Source organism: Chlorocebus sabaeus, chromosome 23 (genome assembly GCF_047675955.1).
Source record: "Chlorocebus sabaeus isolate Y175 chromosome 23, mChlSab1.0.hap1, whole genome shotgun sequence".
In the NCBI taxonomy this organism is placed as follows: domain Eukaryota; kingdom Metazoa; phylum Chordata; class Mammalia; order Primates; family Cercopithecidae; genus Chlorocebus; species Chlorocebus sabaeus.
Window position 1 is genome coordinate 44141925 of NC_132926.1, and position 22744 is coordinate 44164668.

The following is a 22744-nucleotide window of genomic DNA, read 5'->3' on the forward strand; positions in this document are numbered from 1 at the left end:
AAATAACTTGTGAACAAAATAGTGTTGATAAGCAGAAGGTCAGGTTGACAAGGAGAGGATCAAGAAGAACTTCGAATATTAGTGTGGGGTAAGACAGCATTTTAATCCAAGTCTTTAATGCTTAGTTTAGCTCAAAATAATTGAGTCAGTTCTTAGTGCAGGAAGTTACTTTGGGAGGCCTTGAGAGGGGAGAGAAAAAAACCCACAGGTAATTAATTGTTCATGTCATATTTTAGTTGATGATTATTGTTGAAAATACTAGAGACTGTCAATTTCTATAAAGCTTATTGAATTGAATATATTCGATATATTCAAGTATAATGCTTTCATAGTTCCTCGGAGCTATTGACTTTAGACGCGAAATGATTTTATTATTTTTTTGAGAGGGTCTCACTGTGTCGCCCAGGCTGGAGTGCAGTGGCATGGTCATAACTTACTGTAACCTTGAGCTTCTGGGCTCATGATCCTCCTGCCTCAGCTTCTTGAGTAGTTGGGACTACAGGCATGTGCTACAATGCTTGGCTAATTTTTAAAATTTTTTGTGGAGACAGAGTTTCACTATGTTGCGCAGGTTGGTCTTGAACTCTTGGCCTCATGCAATCCTCCTGCCTTGGCCTTCCAAAGTGTTGGTATTATAGGTGTGAGCCACCACACCTGGCCCCATAAAATGATTTTAAAAAGTGTGATATAACATGTTAAAATAGGCCAGCCATGGTGGCTCACACCTGTAATCCCAGCACTGTGGAAAGCTGTGGTGGGTGGATCACCTGAGGTCAGGGGTTTGAGACCAGCCTGGCCAACATGGTGAAACACTGTCTGTACTGAAAATATAAAAATTAGCCAGGCGTAGGGGTGCATGCCTGTAATCCCAGCTACTCAGGAGGCTGAGGCAGGAGAATTGCTTGAACCTGGGAGGCGGAGGTTGCAGTGAGCCGAGATCGTACCACTGCACTTCAGCCTGACCGACAGAGCAAGACTGTGTCTCAAAACCAAACAAAAATATGTTAAAATAATAGTATCTCTATACCAAAAAGGTGTGAACTGAGTAAGTTTTTATTCTGTTTTAAAAGCCTTCTTAAAAATTTTTTTTTTATATTTTGCTATTGTGCCCAAGCTTTTATTAATCAACCACAATAACTCCCTGCCCCCCACCCCACCTTTTTTTTTTTTTCAGACAGTCTTGCTCTGTCACCCAGGCTGGAGTGCAATGGTGTGATCTTGGCTTACTGCAACCCGCATCTCCCAGATTCAAGCAATTCTCCTGCCCCAGCCTCCCAAGTAGCTGGGATGACAGGCACTTGCCACCATGCCTGGCTAATTTTTGTATTTTTAGTAGAGACGGGCTTTCGCCATGTTGGCCAGACAGGTCTCGAACTCCAGCCCTCAGGTGATTCGCCCACCTCTGCCTCCCAAAGTGCTGGGGTTACAAGCATGAGCCACCGCACCTGGCCCCCTTTTATACTTCTGAAAACTTTTTTTTTTTTTTTTTTTTTTTGGCCAGTGTTTCCTTGCTTAGATTATGAAATGGATATTAAGTACATCCTCTCAACCTTCACTAGTTAATTAAATACATAGATGGGGAAAGAGGATAATTTCCCATTTGATCTACTTTAAAACCTGATCTATCATTTGAGATTTTCACCTTTGTGTTGAAATCTTACCTCTCAGTTAATCACTTAAGCCAATGATTTTTCAGTCCTTTTCATCAACATGACATGGGATGGACTAGGAAAGATATTTATAAACACAACGAATTATACAGAATCTGCTGCATGTACTTTACATGTGAACTAAATGGTTCACTAACTGTTTTGTTTTTATTTTTGAGACGAAGTCTTGCTCTGTTGCTCAGGCTGGAGTGCAGTGTGCGATCTTGGCTCATTGCAACCTCTGCCTCCTGGGTTCAGGCAATTCTGTCTCAGCCTTCCGACTAGCTGGGATTACAGGCACACGCCACCACATCTGGCTAATTTTTGTATGTTTAGTATAGGTTGGATTTCGCCATGTTGTCCAGGCTGGTCTCGATCTTCTGGCCTCAAGTGATCCACCCTTTGGCCTCCCAAAGTTCTGGGATTACAGGCATGGGCCACCATGCCTGGCCTAACTGTTGTTAATAATGACTTTTTAGTGACCCATCTGACTAGTGACCTCGATAGACCTGTGGTTGAGACCTCCTGCTTTAGGTAGTTTGGATGGTGGATACTGTCTTCATTGATATAAAAAATGATGTTACATGTAGAAACTAGGATCTATGCTGTTAAAGAAATGACAACAATTTCAGTTATAATGATAGGCATTATTGCTTATTATGTATAGACATTGCTGAAGAGGTTATGTATATTAATCCTTTCAACCAGCTCTGTGAGGTAGTTAGTATAGCATCTCCATTTTATACTTAAGACTTGGTCAAGTTAAGTAAGCTGCCAGACAAAGTTAGGGGCAAGTAGGGATGTGATGTGTGAATATAGATATTTCTGCCTCTGAGGCCTAGCTTTTAACTACTGTATTATACTTTATTCAATTTTGAAACTGAATCTTACTCTGTCACCCAGGTTGGAGTGCAGCATCACAATCATGGCTGTCTTCAGCCCTGACCTCCTGGGCCCAAGTGATTCTCCTACCTCTGTCTCCCAAGTAGTAGCTGGGACTACAAGCACATGCCACCATGCCTGGCTAATTTTTGTATTTTTCGTAGAGACAAGGTTTCACCATGTTGCCCAGGCTGGTCTGGAACTCCTGGGTTCAAGTGTTCCAACCCCCTCAGCCTCTCAAAAGTGCTGGGATTATAGGTGTGAGGCACTGTACCCAGCCTGTATTATACATTAAAATAGGCACTCTGTACTTGTTGATTAGGAGTGTGATAGAATATCATAGTGTAATTAACTTTCTTTTGGTTGTAGTTTTACTTTCTGATAGTATTCTAGTAACTGTATTTGTCCATCAGAAAAAACACCACTGTTACATGTAGTAGTAAACACATATATTCTAGGTATTTCTATTGCATTTTTCTAGAACGGAGAAAAAGCATACTTTTATTGCTCAGAGTCTTTAATGACTAGTATTAGTTTATATTAAGCCATTCTATAGATAGTTTCTTCTTTGGGATAACTTAAAAACTCATTTGAAAGTATTTCGCTGGTTTTCCTTCTCTAATATTTCAGTATCTTTTTATTAGAGTGATTACCTACGTAGCCAGTTTGATAATGGAGGACATTTTAGAGCTGCTGCTAGCAAGATAATTATAACCTTGACTTGTGCTTACTGGTCAAAATATGAGTTCTTCCTTGTTGTAGGATCCCATCTCTTCATGAATAATTCAATCTGAATCACTTAGAAGTTAGCTGACATTTTCTAAAATGTAGCTAACATCTTAAGGCAACATTTTTTTGCCCTTCGTTTTTCACACTTACTGTATTAAAATGACTTGTTTAAGACTCCTGGAAATCAGATCAATTAAAAGTCTGTTGTAAGTGTTACATTTACAAACCTAGTTAGAAAATTAAGTTTTCTTAATGTTAACTATAACTTATAGGCTTACTTATATTCCTAGATATACTAATTGTAAAATTAGTATATACTAATATACTAATTTACAACTAGTGATACACTAATCTAGCTTCAAAATGTTACATTTGTCTGGTTGCAATTTTATTTTGATATGAGAAAGTTGACAGTTACTCCATAAGAGAGATTGATCTTAGGAAATGAGGAAATAAAAATGAGTTGTTTGTGTTTAAAATTTTCATAGAATAGTATGTCTTAGATGTGTTAACAGTTTCATCACATTTTAATTTTGAATTTCCTTTTATTTATATAGGTTAATGAAATTTCTGAGGAAGAAGAGGAAGATGAGAAGCTGGAACATATTGAAGAACTTCCAGAAGAGGGTGCAGAAAAATCAAATGACATGCCAGAGGTGGTACAATTAAGGATGACTGAAAACATCCTGGAATCAAATAGTGTTACGGCATCAACAAGGTAATAGCTCAGTTGAGTGAACTTTAGCTTTTGAGTATTTCATTCTAAGTGTAGACTCACTCAAGCACTCAGGAACACAAACTATGTGAAAGTTTGGCATTTGTGTGTGAAAAAGAGCGAGAAGTAAAATTTCAAGATGCAGTCTTGCTAAGGAATTTTCAGTTACTAGTGTTAATACCTTTTTTTCAAAAATGTAACCTCTTACAAATTTATTCTTAAAGTTTGTTTTGTATTAGCTTATTAATTGGGCTGGATAAAATTTCAGAACCTGTGGAAGTAGCATTGTTAGAGAAGGATACAGTGGCTGAATTGACTTGTATATCCCGCTTCCAGGCTACAATTAGTTTTATCTAGGCTGTAAGGATGGAACTCTGATCCATTAAGATAGTGCTTTCCAAGGCCGGGCACGGTGGCTCACGCCTGTAATCCCAGCACTTTGGGAGGCCGAGGTGGGCGGATCACAAGGTCAGGAGATCGAGACCACGGTGAAACCCCGTCTCTACTAAAAATACAAAAAATTAGCCGGGCGCCGTGGCAGGCGCCTGTAGTCCCAGCTACTCAGGAGGCTGAGGCAGGAGAATGGCGGGAACCCGGGAGGCGGAGCTTGCAGTGAGCCAAGATCGTGCCGCTGCACTCCAGCCTGGGCGACAGAGCGAGACTCCGTCTCAGAAAAAAAAAAAAAAAGATAGTGCTTTCCAATTCTTTTCATGTATAAAATGATAATATTTACATGGCATACTGGGTAAATTCGATAAATGTGGTAGGCTGAAGGCCCTATCCCAGCACATAGCTGGGACCATTGGGCGCACTATTTAGGAAGCTTTAGAGAACTCAAGAGAAAGAGTGAACCTTTCTATGGCTTTTGATAAATATTTCCAGACTACTTAAAGGATGTGAGCCAGTTTACATTGTCATACTCCCCATATATATCTTTAGGTCTGCTAAATTCTATGCTAGTTCTCTGTAAAGCTCCATTGTTTACTAACCCTTTCTAATTAGGAGGATACAGCTATATATTTAGTCCACTAGATTTTTTAAATTTAATTTGTGTTCAGTGGAATGGTGGTTAAAAAGAAGAGGAAATAATAATTTGAGTGAGAAAGCAAAATGTCATTTAAAAGTAACTGGTAATACCTAAGGGAAGAGCTATCTATTGCCATTCAGGAAAATTATGAAGTAATTTTAAATGTCTGCTGCTAAATACAATTATTACATTTCTCCATAGGCCTCTGGATCTTTATATTATGTATGGTTTCCTCAAACATGATCATAATTCTGTTTTGTTAACATGTTTATTTTCTCTTTTGCTGGATTTAACATTCTGATTTTGCTTTTATGTGTGTTTACATGACCTTCTAATTTATTTTTTTGATGGTCTCTTAACTGTATTTTAATTGTATGTTAAAATATTATCTGTATGTTCAGATATCTAACTATATTCTATCATTCTTTTTTCTTGATGTTTTGAGTTGTTTCAGCTGGCTTGTCAGTACTGTACTGCTACTAAAAAAAAAACCACCTTTGTTGTTTGGCTCTTTTTTCTTTCTTCTAAATTATTTGGATAAATTTACTGGAATTGAAGAGTGAACGTTTCTCTGGCTTTTGGTAAATATTTCCAGACTGCTTAAAGGACGTGACCCAGTTTACACTGTCATTAGCAGTATTTTCTTGAGGACTTTACAGCAATAGATTTAAATGGGTGTTTTAAATTTTGTTAATTAATGTATTATCATTTTTTGAGACCAGAGTCTCGCTCTGTCACCCAGGCTGGAGTACACTGGCACAATCTCGGCTCACTGCAACCTCTGCCTCCTGGGTTCAAGCGATTCTCATGCCTCAGCTTCCCAAGTAGCTGGGACTATGGGCGTGCATCACCATGCCCAGCTAACTTTTGTATTTTAGGAGAGACAGGGTTTCACCGTGTTGGCCAGGCTGGTCTCAAACTCCTGGCCTCAAGTGATCTGCTTGCCTTGGCCTCCAAAGTGCTGGGATTACAGGAGTGAGCCACTGTGCCCGGCCTTTAATTTTGTTAATTTAGAGCTCTGCTCTCCAATAAGGTGGCCACTAGTTCCTTCTGTGTTTTTATTATTATTTAATGATAGGGTCTCTCGCTCTGTCATCCAGTCCGGAGTGCAGTGGCACAATCACAGCTCATATATAGCTTCTACCTCCTGGGCTCAAGCAGTCCTCCTGCCTCAGCCTCCTATGTAGCTGAGACCACACGTGCTCACTACCATGCCCAGCTAGTTTTTGTATGTTTTGTAGAGGTGGGGTTTCAGCATGTCGCCCAAGCTGGCCTTGAGCTCCTGGGCTTACAGGTATGAGCCACTGTGCCCGGCCACTTGTGTGTATTTAAACGTAAACTTAAACGAACTAAAATTAAATAAAAATTTTAAATTCCTTCCATATTTGTGCCACCTACATTTCAAGTGCTCAGTAGCTACACGTGTGGCAAGTGACTGTCATGTTGGACAGTGCAGATATAGCACATTTCTATCATTGCAGAAATTTCTTTTGGACAGTGCTGATTCAGACAAGTGAATTCATTAAGTGTTTTTATTTATATAATTACCAGCAAGGCTAAGTATTGTTTCAAATACGTATTACTAATAGCTTCTCTTTGATCATCTGTCTGGTTTTGTAGAGGATCCTCCTTTGCTCCAACACAGTCCCTTTGTTCCAACACAGTCATTTTAGAGGGATTCCTTGGAGATTTAGTGGTTGTTAGGATTTTTTTTTTTTTTTTTTTTTTTTTTTGAGATGTAGTTTTCATTCTGTTACGCAGGCTGGAGTGCAGTGGTGTGATCTCGGCTAACTGCATCGTCCACCTCCTGAGTTCAAGCGATTCTCTGGCCTCAGCCTCCCGATTAGCTGGGATTACAGGCCCACACCACCATGCCTGGCTAATTTTTGTATTTTTGGTAGAGACGGGATTTCACCATGTTGGCCAGGCTGGTCTCGAACTCCTGACTTCAGGTGATCTGCCCACCTTGGCCTCCCAAAGTGCTGGGATTATAGGCATGAGCCACCATGCCTGGCCAGTTGTTAGGATTCTTTAATTGCAGCTCCTAGAAACAGATTCTAGTTAAAGTATAGAAAAAGCAATTTATTCATAAGAAGGATTCTGGGCTACAGTCAAATGGAAATGCAAAGATCAGAACATAGGCAGCTCTGGGAAATTTAGAAACACGGAGGCATGGAATAACCTCTTCCACATGTGGCTATTGCTGTGAGAGTTCTGATGGCCTCTGTCTGTTATTCTGCTCTGGAACAGATAGCTGTGGGGTGGTGGGGAGAGGGTCTGCCCTAAATTTAGTTACGTGTCTATTCCCATGGCCAGTGTAGAACTGGTCGTTGTGATTTATGTGTATCTGAGGACTGTGTGGGATGGAGGGAGGAGCTAGTTTCCCACAGGAAAATAGGGCGATTACCAAAATGTTGGGGTAGGGATATTAGGCGGCAGAAACAGGTATGTCTGCCATTGTGGTCTTCTAGATTTAGTGATTTTTATGTGTTTCAGTTGATATCTATGCATTTCCCTTTTATTTTAGTTTTGGCTGATAAAATGTATAAAGATTAAAAAGTACCCATGATTACTTTTTTGGTGGTATCTGTTGCTTCATTATAGTGCTTTTCAGGTAAATAAAACCCTTTACATGTCATCAGAGTAGAGGTACCTGCTATTTTTTTAGTTAACATTTATTTATTTGTGAAAATGTTAATAATTTAGCTCTTCTCTTGAAAGTAAAAATATCCACAGTATGTAGTACCTTCAGACTGTGTTCAGTTTTTATTCTATTTGTTATTAAAGATGCTCATATTAACATTTTTTATAAATTACCTATTTTTACATTTATTTTAATGGCAATTTAGTTTTACGGATGTTATTACTGCTTGAGAAGAGGCTCAAGATTGAAGTTGTTTATAGATGTGTCCTCTATGAAATTAAAAGTAAATCAAAATGCATGCCATTTCATAAGTGCTTAATAAGAGATAAGCAAATGAAAAACTGAAGTGGAATGAAGCATACAGCTAGTTAGAGGGAACAGGCTGGGCACGGTGGCTCACACCTGTAATCCCAGCACTTTGGGAGGCTGAGGTGGGTGGATTATGAGGTCAGGAGAGCGAGACCATTCTGGCTAATACGGTGAAACCCTGTCTCCACTAAAAACAAAACAAAACAAAAATTAGCTGGGCATGGTGGTGGGCACCTGTAGTCCCAGCTACTCAGGAGGCTGAGGCAGGAGAATGGTGTGAACCCGGGAGGCGGAGCTTGCAGTGCACCACTGCACTCCAGCCTGGCTACAGAGCGAGACTCCGTCTCAAAAAAAAAAAAAAAAAAGAGGGAACAGGAGCCTTTCAGAAAGAGCAATTAGGGTTTTTTATATATTTTTAGAGATATTTATTTTTGCATGTCTCTCTGCTAAACAAGGATATCCGTTTGTTTTTTGTTTGTTTTCACATGGAGTTTCTCTCTGTTGCCCAGGCTGAGCTGGAGTGCAGTAGCGTGATCTCGGCTCACTGCAACCTCTGCCTCCTGGGTTCTCGACTTTCCTGCCTCAGTCTCCTGAGTAGCTGGGATTACAGGCGCCCACCACCATGCCTGGCTAATTTTTGTGTTTTTAGTAGAGAAGAGGTTTCACCACGTTGGCCAGGCTGGTCTTTTGAACTCCTGACCCCTAGTGATCCACCCGTCTCGGCCTTTCAAAGTATTGGGATAACAGGTGTGAGCCACTGCACCGAGCCCCCATTGAAGTATATTATTTCTAATCCCCAGCAATCCACTTAAGCTTCTTATTCTTGTTTCTTATAAATTATAGAAGTACTTTGCTGAATCTAGCTGATTTCATTAGTATAACATGTTCATTGTTTTAAAAAACTAAGATCATTTATTATATTATTTTTCTCTAAACTCTTCAGAGAGGTAAGAGTGTTTCATTCCTTTGGTTAAATCCCTTTAATGTCTCTCTATTGAAGGAGCCAAAATTCTTAAATGGCCTGTAAGATTCTATATACACAGTCTGCCCCATCCCACCCCTAACTGCTGCACCCTTTTTTCCTTTATCTCTTGCCTGCTCTCTCTTTGCTCATTCTCCTGTGGCCATAACAGAATTCCTTAATTCACCAGTCATGTTCTATTTGAGCCTTTGCACTGGACTGTTCCTTCTGTCTGGATAGATGTGCCCCTAGATAGCTGCATGGTTCTCTCAGTATGTTCAGTTCTTTGCTCAAATGTCACTTTCTCAGTGATAACCTCCTCATCCCCCATTCTTGATCTCCCTTACCCTGTTCTATTTTGTCCGTAACTGTTATAACCATCTAACATACGTTTATTATTGTTATTGTCTATCTTCCAGCACTAGAAAGTAAACCATGAGACAGCAGGATTTTCTTTACTCATGTATTTATAACACTTAGGATAGTGCCTGCTACAGAATAGGCACTCAGTAAAGTATTACATGTTGAATAAATGGAGCTTTAGAAGCAAGATGGACTTTTCTTGAATGTTCAACTTAATATGATTAAAATTACATGTACAGCAAATGTGTCAGTGTTCTGAGACAGAAGAAATATAAAATACATTGTTTGATTATCTACCTTGGATGAAAGGAGAAATTTCCCTAGAATGCGTAGGGCCTAGTATATAGTGAGCTCTTAATGAATTTGAAACTGGAGATTGAACTTTTAGTAATTAACATGTCATCTTTTTGAGTATTCCTATGAAGTAGTTGCAAACATTTATTGGAAATATTAGGTAGCCTGCTTTGTGTTTCTCTTCAGAAGTAGCCTAGGAAAGTATGTTGGAATCCTAAGAGAAATAAACACTTGGGAGATGGTTTAAGTTACCAGTTCTCAAACTTTTGGTCTCAAACATTAGTACCTTTATAAAAAGTTATTGAGGACTCCAATAAGCTTATGTTAATGTGTACTATACTTGTTGGTATTTACCATGTTGGAAATAAAAACTGAGAATATTTAACTACAGGGAGTATTTCTTTGCCAAGGTGTAGTTTGGAAGGAAGCTTTTTTTTTTTTTTTTTTTGAGACAGTGTCTTGCTCTGTCACCCAGGCTGGAGTGCAGTGGCACAATCTTGGCTCACTGCAACCTCTGCTTTCAGGGTTCAAGGGATTATCGTGCCTCAGCCACCCAAGTAGCTGGGACTACAGATGTGTGCCACCACACCTGACTAATTTTTGTAATTTTAATAGAGATGGGGTTTCACTATGTTGGCCAGGCTGGTCTCGAACTCCTGGCTTCAAGTAATCTGCCTACTTCAGCCTCCCAAAGTGTTGGAATTGATTATAGGCATAAGCCACCACACCTGGCCTGGGTGCTTCTATTTGTAGCTAAAATGTAACTATTTATGACCTCTTGGATTTTTATTAATAAATTCTTTCTCCTTTATTAGTTTTAAGTTAGTGCTTCTCAGATATTTTGGTTATACAATCCCCTTACACACTTAAAAATTATTGGGCACCCTAAAGAACTTCTGTTTCAGATGTTATATCTATTGGTGTTTATGTTATTAGGAATTAAAACTGAGAAAAAATTATTTAATTTTTTATTTTTTTGAGACAGGGTCTTGCTGTGTCGCCCAGGCTGGAGTGCAGTGGCATGATCATGGCTTACTACAGCCTTGACCTTTCAGGCTCAAGCAGTCCTCCCACCTCAGCTTGATGAATAACTGGGACTACAGGCATGCAACACCACGCCTGATTAATATTTTATATTTTTTGTAAATACAAGGTCTCATTATGTTGTGTAGGCCAGTCTTGAGCTCCCGGGCACAAGTGATTCTCCAGCCTTGGTCTCCTTAAAGTGCTGGGATTACTGGGCCTTATTTAGTTTTTTAAAGTAACAATAAACCTATCACATGTTAGTGTAATTTTTTTTTTAAATGAAAAGTAATTGTGTTTTCTAATTTCCTAAACTTTTTTAGTGGCAATGTTTTACATTTTTGCAAATCTCTTGAATTTCTATCGTGAAGGATTCTTACATTTTCTTCCGCATTAAATCTGTTGCTGCTATGATCTGGAAGTTTTGGTATTAGGAAGTGGGGCCTTTGGGAGGTTATTAGGCCATGGAGGTGGGGTCCTCATGAATTAGACTAGAACCCTTATAAAAAGCCTGAGAGAAGACTCCTTACCCCTTTCACTCAATGGTAACACAGTGAAAAGTCTATCAATGGGCCCTCACCAGACACTCAATCCGCTGCCGCCTTGATCTCAGACTTCTCAGCCTCTAGAACTATGAGAAATAAATTTCTGTTGTTTCCTCAGTGTATGGCATTTTGTTACAGTAACCTGAATGGACCAAGACAGAAAATTGGTGCTGAGGAGTGGGTGCTGCTGTAACAAATACCTAAAATATGGAAGTTGCTTTGGAACTGGGTAATGGATAGAGGCTGGAAGGTCTTGCTCTGTCGCCCAGGCTGGAGTGCAGTGGTGTGATCTCGGCTCGCTGCAGCCTCCACCTCCTCGGTTCAGGCGATTCTTCTTCCTCAGCCTCCCAAGTAGCTGGGACTACAGGTGCATGCCACCACGCCTGGCTAATGTTTGTATTTTTAGTAGAGATAGAGTTTCACCATGTTGACCAGGCTAGTCTTGAACTCCTGACCTCGTGGTACGCACACTTCAGCCTCCCAAAGTGCTGGGATTACAGGCATGAGCCACCATGCCTGGCCAAAAAATTTTTTTAAATGAGCTGGGCATAGTGTCATGTGCTTGTAGTCCCAGTGACGCAAGAGGCTGAGGTGGGAGGATTGCTTGAGCATGGGAGGTCCAGGCTACAGTGAGCCATGATCGTGCCACTGCATTCCAGCCTGGGCAACTAAGTGGGACCTTGTCTCAAAAAAAAAAAAAAAAAAAAGACCCTGAAGGCAATTCAGAAATCAATTACAGGCCTTGAGTGCAAGGGCCTGCGGGGAGGCCCTAAATGCAAAGGAGGGGCCACCAATGGTGGGGGACCTTGGGGACCTTGGCAAGATTCCATTATGCCTGGCACCATACTCTTCTGCCACTTTAGGTATGGCTCTGGTGTGATAACGGGCAGCACCATCTCTACCAGAGCACGGAGTGCATAAGCCGTAGGGGTGTGGCTACTTCCACCATTCAAAGGATGGGGCTGCCCCTGTGACCCAGGGAAGAGGACCATGATGGGGATGGGATATGGTATATTGGTCATTTGGAAAAGATTGCTTCCCTGAGTTCTGTAGATCTTCCAGATGTTGGCACATTTGTTAAAGTTCACATTCTTTAATATCACTATTGATTGCATCAGAGGCATCTTTAAGTATTTAGATGCCTTTGAGCTTATGGAGGAGGATACAGGTTTTCCAGAATTTTGATTTTCGCTTGAAAATTCAAATTTTATATTGTCAGTTTTTCTTAAAGGTAGAGTCTTGGTCATTTTTGAGAAAATGTCTGCCAGTGTTCAAGTCCTAATAACCATGGTTTAGATTTGAGTCTATCTTTCAAGTAAAAATGGTATTCCTTAATAGAAGTGATTAGTTTAGCTCTCAAACAAGATAAGCTATGCAGCAGAAGTGCTTTATGAGTACTTCCCATTTACACTGAATATTAAAAAAGAAATGTACTCAAGGAATAAGACGAAATTAATCATTGTTTTCTGCTTGTCTATCATAGACTGGCCCCTTTTTAAAAAATTTCAAGTGGCTGGTAAGGAAGAATGCAGTGGCCACAGTATTACTTGCCTGGACTTATGCTAAGATTACCCCAAGCAGCTTTTTCTGCCATTGATTTTGCATCATCATTGTTGAAAACTTTAGACAACAATTTTAAGTTTATTTGAGCATTAAAGGATTCATGAATCAGGCAGCAGTCAAAACCAGAGGAGGTTCACAGTGCTCCACTTTAGCAGCCTGAGCCTTGGGGCTTTTATAGGCTAAACGCAGAAGTAAAGAAATAACTTGATTGGGTAGGCATTTGCCTTATTTGGATATGATACAGTGGAAAGTTCCTAGTTAGAGGTTAGTTGGCGGGTTTTGATTAGTCATCTTACTGTTGACATTGGGTTTCAACAGGAAGCCAAGGCACTGGAGGCATCTCAGCCTGATGGCCTCCCAATTAAAAATTTTTGAAAATATGCAAATGTCAGCACAGTGAAAAAGGCATACAGTGTGAAGGTACTTCTAACTCTTTCATAGAAAGGGTTTCGAAGACTCTCAGGTTAACAGACCTCTTTTTGAGAACCAGTGGTTTAAATGTTTGTGTGTGAGTTGTATTGATTGGTCTGTTCATGCATCTGTGATTTCTGCACTTGTCATTAGCTATGTTTTGTTAAGATTTAAGCTGTCTTCAGAGTGGAAAAAATGGTGGAGTTTGGGGTGTAAGCAGCCTGGGGTGCACGAAAAAGCAGTTTTGTTTGATCCTGAGGTTCAGTCTTATCCATGAAGTCCATGGAAATCTCAAGATTGTTTCTAAATTGTTGTTTTATATCCACATGTTTATCATTTAGCTTTATATATACATATATATATTTTGAGATGGAGTTTTGCTCTTGTTGTCTAGGCTGGAGTGCAGTGGCACAATCTCAGCTCACCGCAACCTCCGACTCCTGGGTTCAAGTGATTCTCCTGCCTCAGCCTCCCAAGTAGCTGGGATTACAGGTGCCTGCCACCATGCCCAGCTAACTTTTTGTAATTTTAGTAGAGATGGAATTTCACCATGTTGGCCAGGCTTGCCTTGAACTCCTGGCCTCGTGATTCACCTGCCTCGGCTTCCCAAAGTGCTGGGATTACAGGTGTGAACCACAGTACCCGGCCTCATTTAGCTTTATATTTAAATGTACAAATTTTAGGGAAATTTTTACCTTTAAAAAATGTGAAGAGAGAAAGGAGAGTTCTAAAAGAGCTTTTACCTTTTCTTCCCTGTGCTTTATAATCTTTTTCCTGTGTTGTTTTGGGGAAGTTTATTTTTACTTGAGGTTTAGGTGATTTTTAATTTATGCTCATGCTTAAGAAACCACAAACCAAAAAACAATTACTTCGTGTTATAAAGTTCATTTAAAGTTGTGCTTCTGATGCCTTCCTAAAACTCAATTTAGAAAGATGAAAAATTGGGCTGGGCACAGTGGCCACTTCATTCTGTGGGTCCCCTATTATTGAGAAAATGTGCCTTCAGTTGACTAAAGGTGTATGCGAACTGTAGTGGTATCTTTTGTCTTCTCTTTCATCATTGAGTCATATAGTTTGCAAAATATTTCAGTTGACAGATTTTATCAGTTCACATTTTCAGTATCCAGGTTCTACTTGAGTGTAAAAAGGAAGTCATACTTGGGTGGAAGTACCAGAAATGTTGGGCAGTAACAAGTAGAATTTATCCTCTGGGTCATGAGGTAGTTTTATTAGAGTTAAAAAAATGTTTTAAGTGCTAGCACATGATAAATATTGACAGGTTCTCTCCCTCTTTTCCCTCTCCTATAAATGATGCATTTGATATTTTAATGACTTGTTATATATAACTTATTGACTAACTTTGTAACAGTGAGAAATCTTTTGGTATACTCTTGTCATAGTTATAAAGTACTCCGAAGTTGATGGGGAAAGTAAGGAAAGGATTTTTACTTTTGGTTTTAAAGGAGCATGAGATTATTATTTTTGTTTTGTTTTATATGTTTATTTTTCGAAACCATAGTTTTTTAAATGGTAATTTTGGCATAGTTCTAGCATGACTTATCTGGAAGCTATCCAAGTTTTAGACTTGAAAAATCAACCATAAATGCTTTTCTCAAATTGGATAATTGAACAATAGCACGCTACCTATTTTGCATAGTTTAGTAATTTCCTATTTATAATTTATGTCCCTGGATGTAGTAGTTTGATTAATGAAAACAGATTGGTTTCTCCACTTATACTGGATTAGGCTTATATATTTTTGAGAGAAGTCTAGCTGGATTCAAAATTTTGTTTCTCTTTGTCCACCTCCTGAAAAGTTGCAAAGTGAAGAGGAAAAAAAGTGTAGACTCTTGATTGGGTACCTCCTTGTCAGTAGTGACCTCATGTTGCAGTCTGCTTCCGTTTAAACTGCAGAGTGTAGCACAGCTCTACTGTGTGTAGGAGGACTCAGCACTAATAATTGCTCAGCAGTTTTTATAAGCCCATCACCTTCCTTTACTGTACTTTTAATGAAGTCTTTACCTGATGTTTTTGTTGGAAGATGCCAGGGTATTCAGAATGGTTTCCAAGGCTCTGTTGCACAGGTAAAGTGATCTTTACCAGAGTTAGCTGAGACTCAACTGTAGTACTTTTATTGAAATATTGTTTGTAGCATTAAATATTTACCATTGGGAAATGAAAATAATAGTAGTTTCTTATTTTATTTGGATACAAAATATTAGTGACTGGAATAAGTGGTTGCAAGATTGATCTTATGTTCTCAAGATGATTATGTCATTGTAGGCAGATTTGAAAATAGAGTTAATAGCAGAGGGGATAAAATATCAGGGAATGACTATAGTCTTCAGTATTATGTTTGACTGATGACTTTACGATATATGTGTCCCCTGTCATTTATTGTTTGTCTTTCTAGTCAAGTCTTCCTTGTCTAGGGGTTTAATGAATACAATTAGCATTTTAGGTGGTCTTTATGGCATCTGCCTATAGTACCTATGTAATTTGACCTGAAATTTCTCAGCAATTATTTCTCTTACATCTTTATTTTAGCTCTCACATCCCTGTGATATCTATACATTTTAGCTGCAGATGCATAACTATGTTGATAAATCTTTTTTATGTCTATTGGTGTGTGTGAGCCCTGGCTTATACCTGAGGGCTTTTTACCCACAGGATTTGACTAAAGTATGAAAATAAAGAATAATTAAAATCTGTGAAATCTGAAAGCTAAGTCAGTCCTTTTTGTCCTTCAGAAGCTCAGAGAACAAAGTTGTACAATTCATTTTGTATATAGCCTTGTGGGTGACAACCTGACTCTTAAAGTGCAAAATCTATTTATTTGATTTGTTTACTAAGGCTGGTGGGAGGCTTCTTAAAAGAAGCTGTTTATTTGATTGTCCCAGCATATTCTTCAGGACTGAAGAATCTTTACTCTTGCGGTAATAATCGAGCTTGCTGATCACTACTTTTATATATACTTATAGTTTTCAGTAGCAATTAAAAGAGATAGGAAGCAAAAAAGATCAACTACCTTGTGATCTATTCAATTTAAGACCACTGGAACTTTTGCCTCTTTTTGGCTCCTTTGAATAACTGGAAATTTTATTAAACTTTATTCTTTTTGGAGGCTAGATATAGATCTAGGCCAATGTTTCTCAAACTTACTACTATGGATAAGAATCATCATTGGCATTTGTTAAAAATGTAGACTCTTGGGCCCTACTTTAGAGATTTGGAGTGGGACTTTGGAATCTGCCTTTTTAAAAAGCTTTTTTCTTTGTTTTATTTTATTCTATTTATTTATTTATTTTGAGACAGAGTCTTGCTCTGTCACCCAGGCTGGAGTGCAGTGGCACGATCTCAGCTCACTGTAACCTCCGCCTCCCGGGTTCAAGCGATTCTCCTGCCTCAGCTTCCCGAGTAACTGGGACTACAGGCATGCGCCATCATGCCTAGCTAATTTTTAAATATTTTTTTAGTAGATAAGGGGTTTCACCACATAGGCCTGGCTGCTCTCGAACTCTTGACCTCAAGTGATCTGCCCACTTCGGCCTCCCAAAGTGCTGGATTATAGGCATGAGCTACCATGCTCAGCCTCTTCGCTTTTTTTAAAAATTAATTTTTTAATTAAAACAATAGATGGGGTTTTGCTATGTTGCCCAGGCTGGCCTCAAGTTATCCTCTGCCCTGGCCTCCTGAAGTGTTGGGATTACAGGCATGAGCTGCCATGGCTGGCCTCATTTTGTATTGGAAAATAAATCATACTATAGAAATGGGCATAAAGTAAATGTATAGCAACACAAGTTAGAGGCAAATATCCTTGTACCCACACACATCTGTAAATAAACTGTGACACCACCCTAGTAGCTCTCAAAATCCTGATCCCCTCCCTCCCTATGAAGGCGATTACTATGTGGACATTATAGCAATCACTTCCTTGTATGTCTTAGAGCTTTATGAAAATGAAATCAGATTATATGTAAATTCTTGGTCTGGTTTCTTTCACTGAACACTGGTTTTTTTCACTGCGTAAGTTTGAGATTTATCCACGCTGCTGCATGTCACTGTGGCTCATATCATTGTTGTAAAGTATCCTCTTGTATGATTACGCCACAATTATCCATTTTACTGTTGGTGGACAATTCAATTGTTTTTATTTTGTGACTATTATTAATAGTAGTAGTATATATGTTCTTATACACATCTTCATGTGCATGCAGATGAAGACGTAACACCTGTCTTCAGTTTTAGTAAGTATTCCCTAATTATTCAAAGTACTTATTCCAGTTTACATCCCTACTGACAGTATGTGACAGTTGCTTCACATCCTTGCCAACACTGGCGTTAACTTATCTTGTGAGCATATAACAGTATTTCATTGTCACTTTAATAAGAGCCCTCCCCTTTTTCATATGTGTTTTGGCTGATTCCTACTTTTGTGAACTTTAGTCGTTCATTGGAGGCTTTTTTTTTTTTTTTTGAGACGGAATTTTGCTCTCGTTGCCCAGGCTGGAGTGCAATGGCATGATCTTGACTCACCACAACCTCTTCCTCCCGGGTTCAAGTGATTCCCCTGCTTCAGCCTTCCGAGTAGCTGGGATTACAGGCATGTGCCACCACGCCCGGCTAATTTTTGTATTTTTGGTAGAGATGGGGTTTCTCCATGTTCGTCAGGCTGGCCTCGAACTCCCAACCTCAGGTGATCTGCCCCCCTCGGCCTCCCAAAGTGCTGGGATTACAGGCATGAGCCACTGCGCCTGGCCTTTTTTTTTTTTTTTTTTTTTTTGTCAGGAGACTTAAAAAATATATATTATACTAAAAATAGGTTTTTAAAATTTTATTATTTTTCATTATATAAAAAATAGTTCCTGGCTGAGCATGATGGCTCATACCTGTAATCCTAGCACTTAGGGAGGCTGAGGTAGGAGGATCACTTGAGCTCTGGAGTTTGAGACCAGCTGGGGCAAACCCTGCCTCTACAAAAAATACAAAAGTTAGCTAGGCATGTGCCTGTAGTCCCACCTACTTGGCCAACTGAAGCAGGAGAATCCCTTGAGACGGGGAGATGGAGGCTATAGTGAGCTTTGTTTGTGCCACTGCACTCTAGCCTGGGTGACAAAGTGAGACCCTGACTCAAAAAAAAGTTTCTAGTTTTAATCAAATTTATCACTCTTTTCCTTCTGTGGTTAATGCTTTTTGTGTCATGTTTAAGAAATCTTTTCCTAAATAAACATTTCCACATTATCTTCTTATAGCTTTATTATTTTACCTTTCATGTTTAGATCTACAATCTACCCAGAATTGATTTTCTCTCTCATGTGTGAGGTCAGGGCTGAGTTAACTTCCATATGGATACCAAATTGTATCAGCATTCATGTTTGAAAACACTGCCATTTCCCTGCTTTCTGTATACCACCTTTTGTTCTAAATCAAGTGTGTATGATGATTGTTTTTTTCTGTCTGCCTATTTTTTTGTTTGGGTACCATACTATTTTATTTACTTTGGCTTTATGGTATTTGAGGTTTGGGATAAAGTACAGATCTCCAACAAAATAACACTGTCACTTCAGCAGATTCTGATACAAGTGGTCCATGGATGACATCCCTGCTCTAGAGATGCTCTAGAGCATCTCCATAAGAGAGCTCCCAAATTCTGGCTTAGTATATTTTGCCTTTGTTTATAGTTGTAAAAACACATTATTAAATGGAGCTATTTTGATACATAGTTGCACACATTGTTCATGCTTGCACATATAAAAACAATTTCTGGTATTTTCTAATCTTAATGAGCACCAATGATTTCACAATGGTCCATTGTATGTATCCTGGTCCATTTTATATATTCATTTGCTGATATTTCTTTCTTATAATTCTGCAAATATAGTAAAATGTTAATTATAGACTCTAAATGTTGGGGCTGTAGGTGTTCTTACACAGTTTATTTTCACTTTTCTGTATTTTTGAGAATTTTTATAATATTGGAAAAATGGTACAGAGAATACTTTATGGTATAAAATCCATCCTCCGCTTTTGTACGATGGATTGTGGTAGATTTGATAAACCCTTTTTGATAGAGTCTCAGACTTTCTGAGTCAAAGTGCATACACATTTTTAGAGCTCTTTGAAATGCATTACTAAATAGATTTCTGTAAGAAATTTTTTACTTGTTAACCTTCCCACTAGCAACATGCATGTCAGTTTCATAGCCTTTATCAATATTGACATCAGCAGAAATATAAATTTTATTCTAATCCTTGTTTATTTTTTTTGAGATGGGGGTCTTGCTATGTTGCTCAGGCTGGCCTCAAACTCCTGGGCTCAAGTGATCCTCCTGACTCAGCCTCCTGAGTAGCTGGGACTTGAGGCATGAGCCATTGGCACTTGACTCTATAATCCTTATTTTAAACTTGTATACCTAGTTAGGTTGATTATTTTTCTTTTTGGTTAATTCTTTATGAAATATCTTGTATCCATTTACCTACTAGCATTTTATTGATAATCTAATCTGACAAAAAAGGGTGAGAAAATTCCTCTGGGAAAATGAGCAGATGACTAACAAGGGCAAATCTGAGAAAGAACAGAGAAGATATAAGCCCTACCAAGAATTAAAACATATAAAACTTTAGTAACAGACTGATGAAGTAAGTAGTTGGGAATTAGAGAGCTTCTTCAGAATTTGGTGTAAGATACAACAAAAGCTCACCAGAGATCACAAATTAAATGGTTAAGAGTGTTCAATTTATAGTTCCCCACACCATTCAATATGCCACATTGTCAGTGGTTTATAATTAGATATTAAAAATAAAATGAATATTTTTCAATGGGCAAGGAATCATCTAAGTTTAGTAGAGATTGCAAATATTACCAAGGAAAATAAAACAGATTGCACTACATAAAGATTTAATTTTTATAATTTAATAACAGCTGATAACCAAAATGTAAAAATATAAGCAATAGTTTATTAGAGCAAAATATCAGAAAAAGATCTAATATCCTAGTTGACGTTAAGACTCTTTAGGGAAGGCCTTATTTATCTTTTTACTTTCTGTTTTTATCTACAGAAGTCAATAAGTATTTAACTTTTAGCTCACAGGAAACTACTAGAAATAAACCGATGATGGCTACACTCTTCTTTGTGCCATGTTTTGGGGTTTTTCTCCCCAGCTTTTTTGGATTTCAGAAATGAAGTTCCAAAAAACTAGTTGTTTTATTTTTCTTTCTTTTTTTTGAGACAGGATGTCTTTCTGTCACCCAGGCAGGAGTGCAGTGGCACAATCACAGCTCACTGCAACTTCCCTGGGCTCAAGTGATCCTCCTGCCTCAGCCTTCCAAGTAGCTAGGACTACAGGCATGCGCCATCATCATGCCTGGCTGAGTTTTAAATTTTTTTGTAGAGATGGGATCTCACTATGTTGCCCAGGCTGGTCTTGAACTCCTGGTTTCAAGTGAACCTCCAGCTTTGGTCTCCCAAAGTGCTGGGATTACAGGCATGAGCCACTACACCTAGCCAGAAAAATCTTTAAGTATGAATATTGGTAAACACTTCCCTGGAGACGATCAGCATGAAGGCCTTTAGAACTAAAAATAATTCATTGGACACTAGCATGATAGTGGCAGTTAACAAAAATATTTTTATACATAGGAGGGGTTATGTGTGTCAGACCAAGAGGGCTTACTGTTGTCTGATAAAGCATTTGTTCACTTTGCTACTGAGAGACATGAAGATTGCTCAGGGTAAATGATACTCATTTGGTTTCCTGCAGTGGATCCTGACAATACTAACTTGATATCGTTTGTTCTGCATGTTGGTTAGAGATTGTATTGCCACATTTTGGAGGATCTTCATAAAACTAATTTCCATTTAAAAAATGACAAGGTAGCTACAGATGTGGTGTTCAGGTCAAGAAGGCAGGGTCACTCCTCCCTATGGCTAAGTATTGACTGTGATGATGTGCTTAGGCACACAGTGCCATTTAAACATACCTTATCTTTTATCTGATAAATGATCTTTTAAAAATTACCTGTATTCATGAACAGCTAATACTACTGTTCACTTAAATCCAGTACAACTAATTTTCCCTCCAGTTTTGGAAATCGATCAGTTTTTCTCCAACTGAGCACCAGAGAAAGTAGTTGTCCCACTCTCACCACCACAAGTATATATATTTGGGGGTCTTTTTGTGTGAAAAATAGTTTATTTAGAAAATTAGATTCATCTTCTGTGAGAGGTGCTCGTGCTGTGGTGTGTGTATTTTTGTTTTTAGTCACTTTTCTGTTATAGAAGACAGTAGAGCATCTTTGTTAATAGCAGGGTCTTTGGGGTACCCAACCCAGGGCCATATGCATTTGGCCAAGTTAATTAACATCTTTGAGCTTCACTTTTGTGGAAAGGGGGAAATAATTATAACTCCTCGGGTACTGAAAGTTATTAAATGAGAGATAAATGCGTGTAATGCTCCTAGCTCATAATGAATTCTAACTTTTAAATTTTGGTCTTGTTAGTGATACGTTTTTCCAAATTTATTTTCTTTGGTTAATATTTGAAAGCTTTACCAACCAGATTTAGAAAATATTTCCAACTTGATACGTAACCAAGAATACAACACTTAGTATGTGCTCTCCTGGTTGTGTCAAGGTAGTGCAAATGTGGCAGATTCAGCACATTTTGTAGTACTGATTATTGAACGTTTTTATAGCTAATTCCTTTCTTTGATTACAGCACCCATATATCTCCCATCAGCATCCTACCAGCGTCTACAGAGTAAGTAGTGTATTTATAGAAGACATTTTTAAGATTTTAAGATACTACTAAGCTGTAGAAATGAAAATAATGTATTTATTGTGCTGACTTTAGAGGAAAGACTGTACACAGGCAGTAAACTAGTTTTTTATGTACTGTGATAGGAACAAATGAAGAAGAAACCCATTGCATTAATATACAAAATAAAGATGAACTTTCTTCAGATGATTCTTTTGAATCCTCTGAAATAACTGAAAAATATTCATAGAATATGTTTTTAAAAAGTAGACTTTACATAAAAAGTGTGAGCAATACTCATAGTTTCTTTTGTTTAGCTGTTAGTAGATTATTTTGCTTTATAAGAATAGCTTTGAAAAGCCTTAATGAGTGGTTTTCTGTATAGTGAGGAGTGAATTATAGGGACAACTGATCATTCCCATCTCAGTAATAATAGTGACATTATGGTTGATTTGTATATGATTGTTTGGGTAAATTTCACTTTTAAAACTTAAGCCAGTATCATGTATTCCTTTTATGTATTTCTTTTTACACTTCGGTTTACCCATTTAAGTACCATAATAGTTTTACTGGTCATAGGTTTTAGCATTTATGTCTGTGTCACCAGATACCCAGTTAGAGTGACTGCTTCTTACTAAAATGTATTATGTTTTGTAGTATTTTAGAAAGAACAATTAGAGCAGCTGTGGAACAGCACCTTTTTGATCTGCAGAGCAGCATAGATCATGATCTTAAGAATTTACAACAGCGAAGTGTGGTGTGTAATAACGAAGCAGAAAGTATTCATTGTGATGGGGAAGGATCTAATAACCAGTAAGAAATATTTTGTTGTTGTTTATTAAATGTTATAAAATTGTTTTATCTTAAAACTAAT

General features: G+C 38.4%; 1 protein-coding gene across 8 annotated transcripts in view; it reads left to right on the plus strand.

Moving 5' to 3' along the window:
- The window catches only part of FAM13B (family with sequence similarity 13 member B), a 107808-nt gene that overhangs the window by 46912 nt on the left and 38152 nt on the right, over nt 1–22744 (plus strand). For all 8 annotated transcript variants that reach the window (XM_038009688.2, XM_008014593.3, XM_038009708.2 and 5 more), the window contains 3 exons: nt 3818–3978; nt 21832–21873; nt 22528–22683. In XM_038009688.2, coding sequence (XP_037865616.1) covers nt 3818–3978; nt 21832–21873; nt 22528–22683 — 359 coding nt within the window. The remainder of the gene's footprint in view (nt 1–3817; nt 3979–21831; nt 21874–22527; nt 22684–22744) is intronic.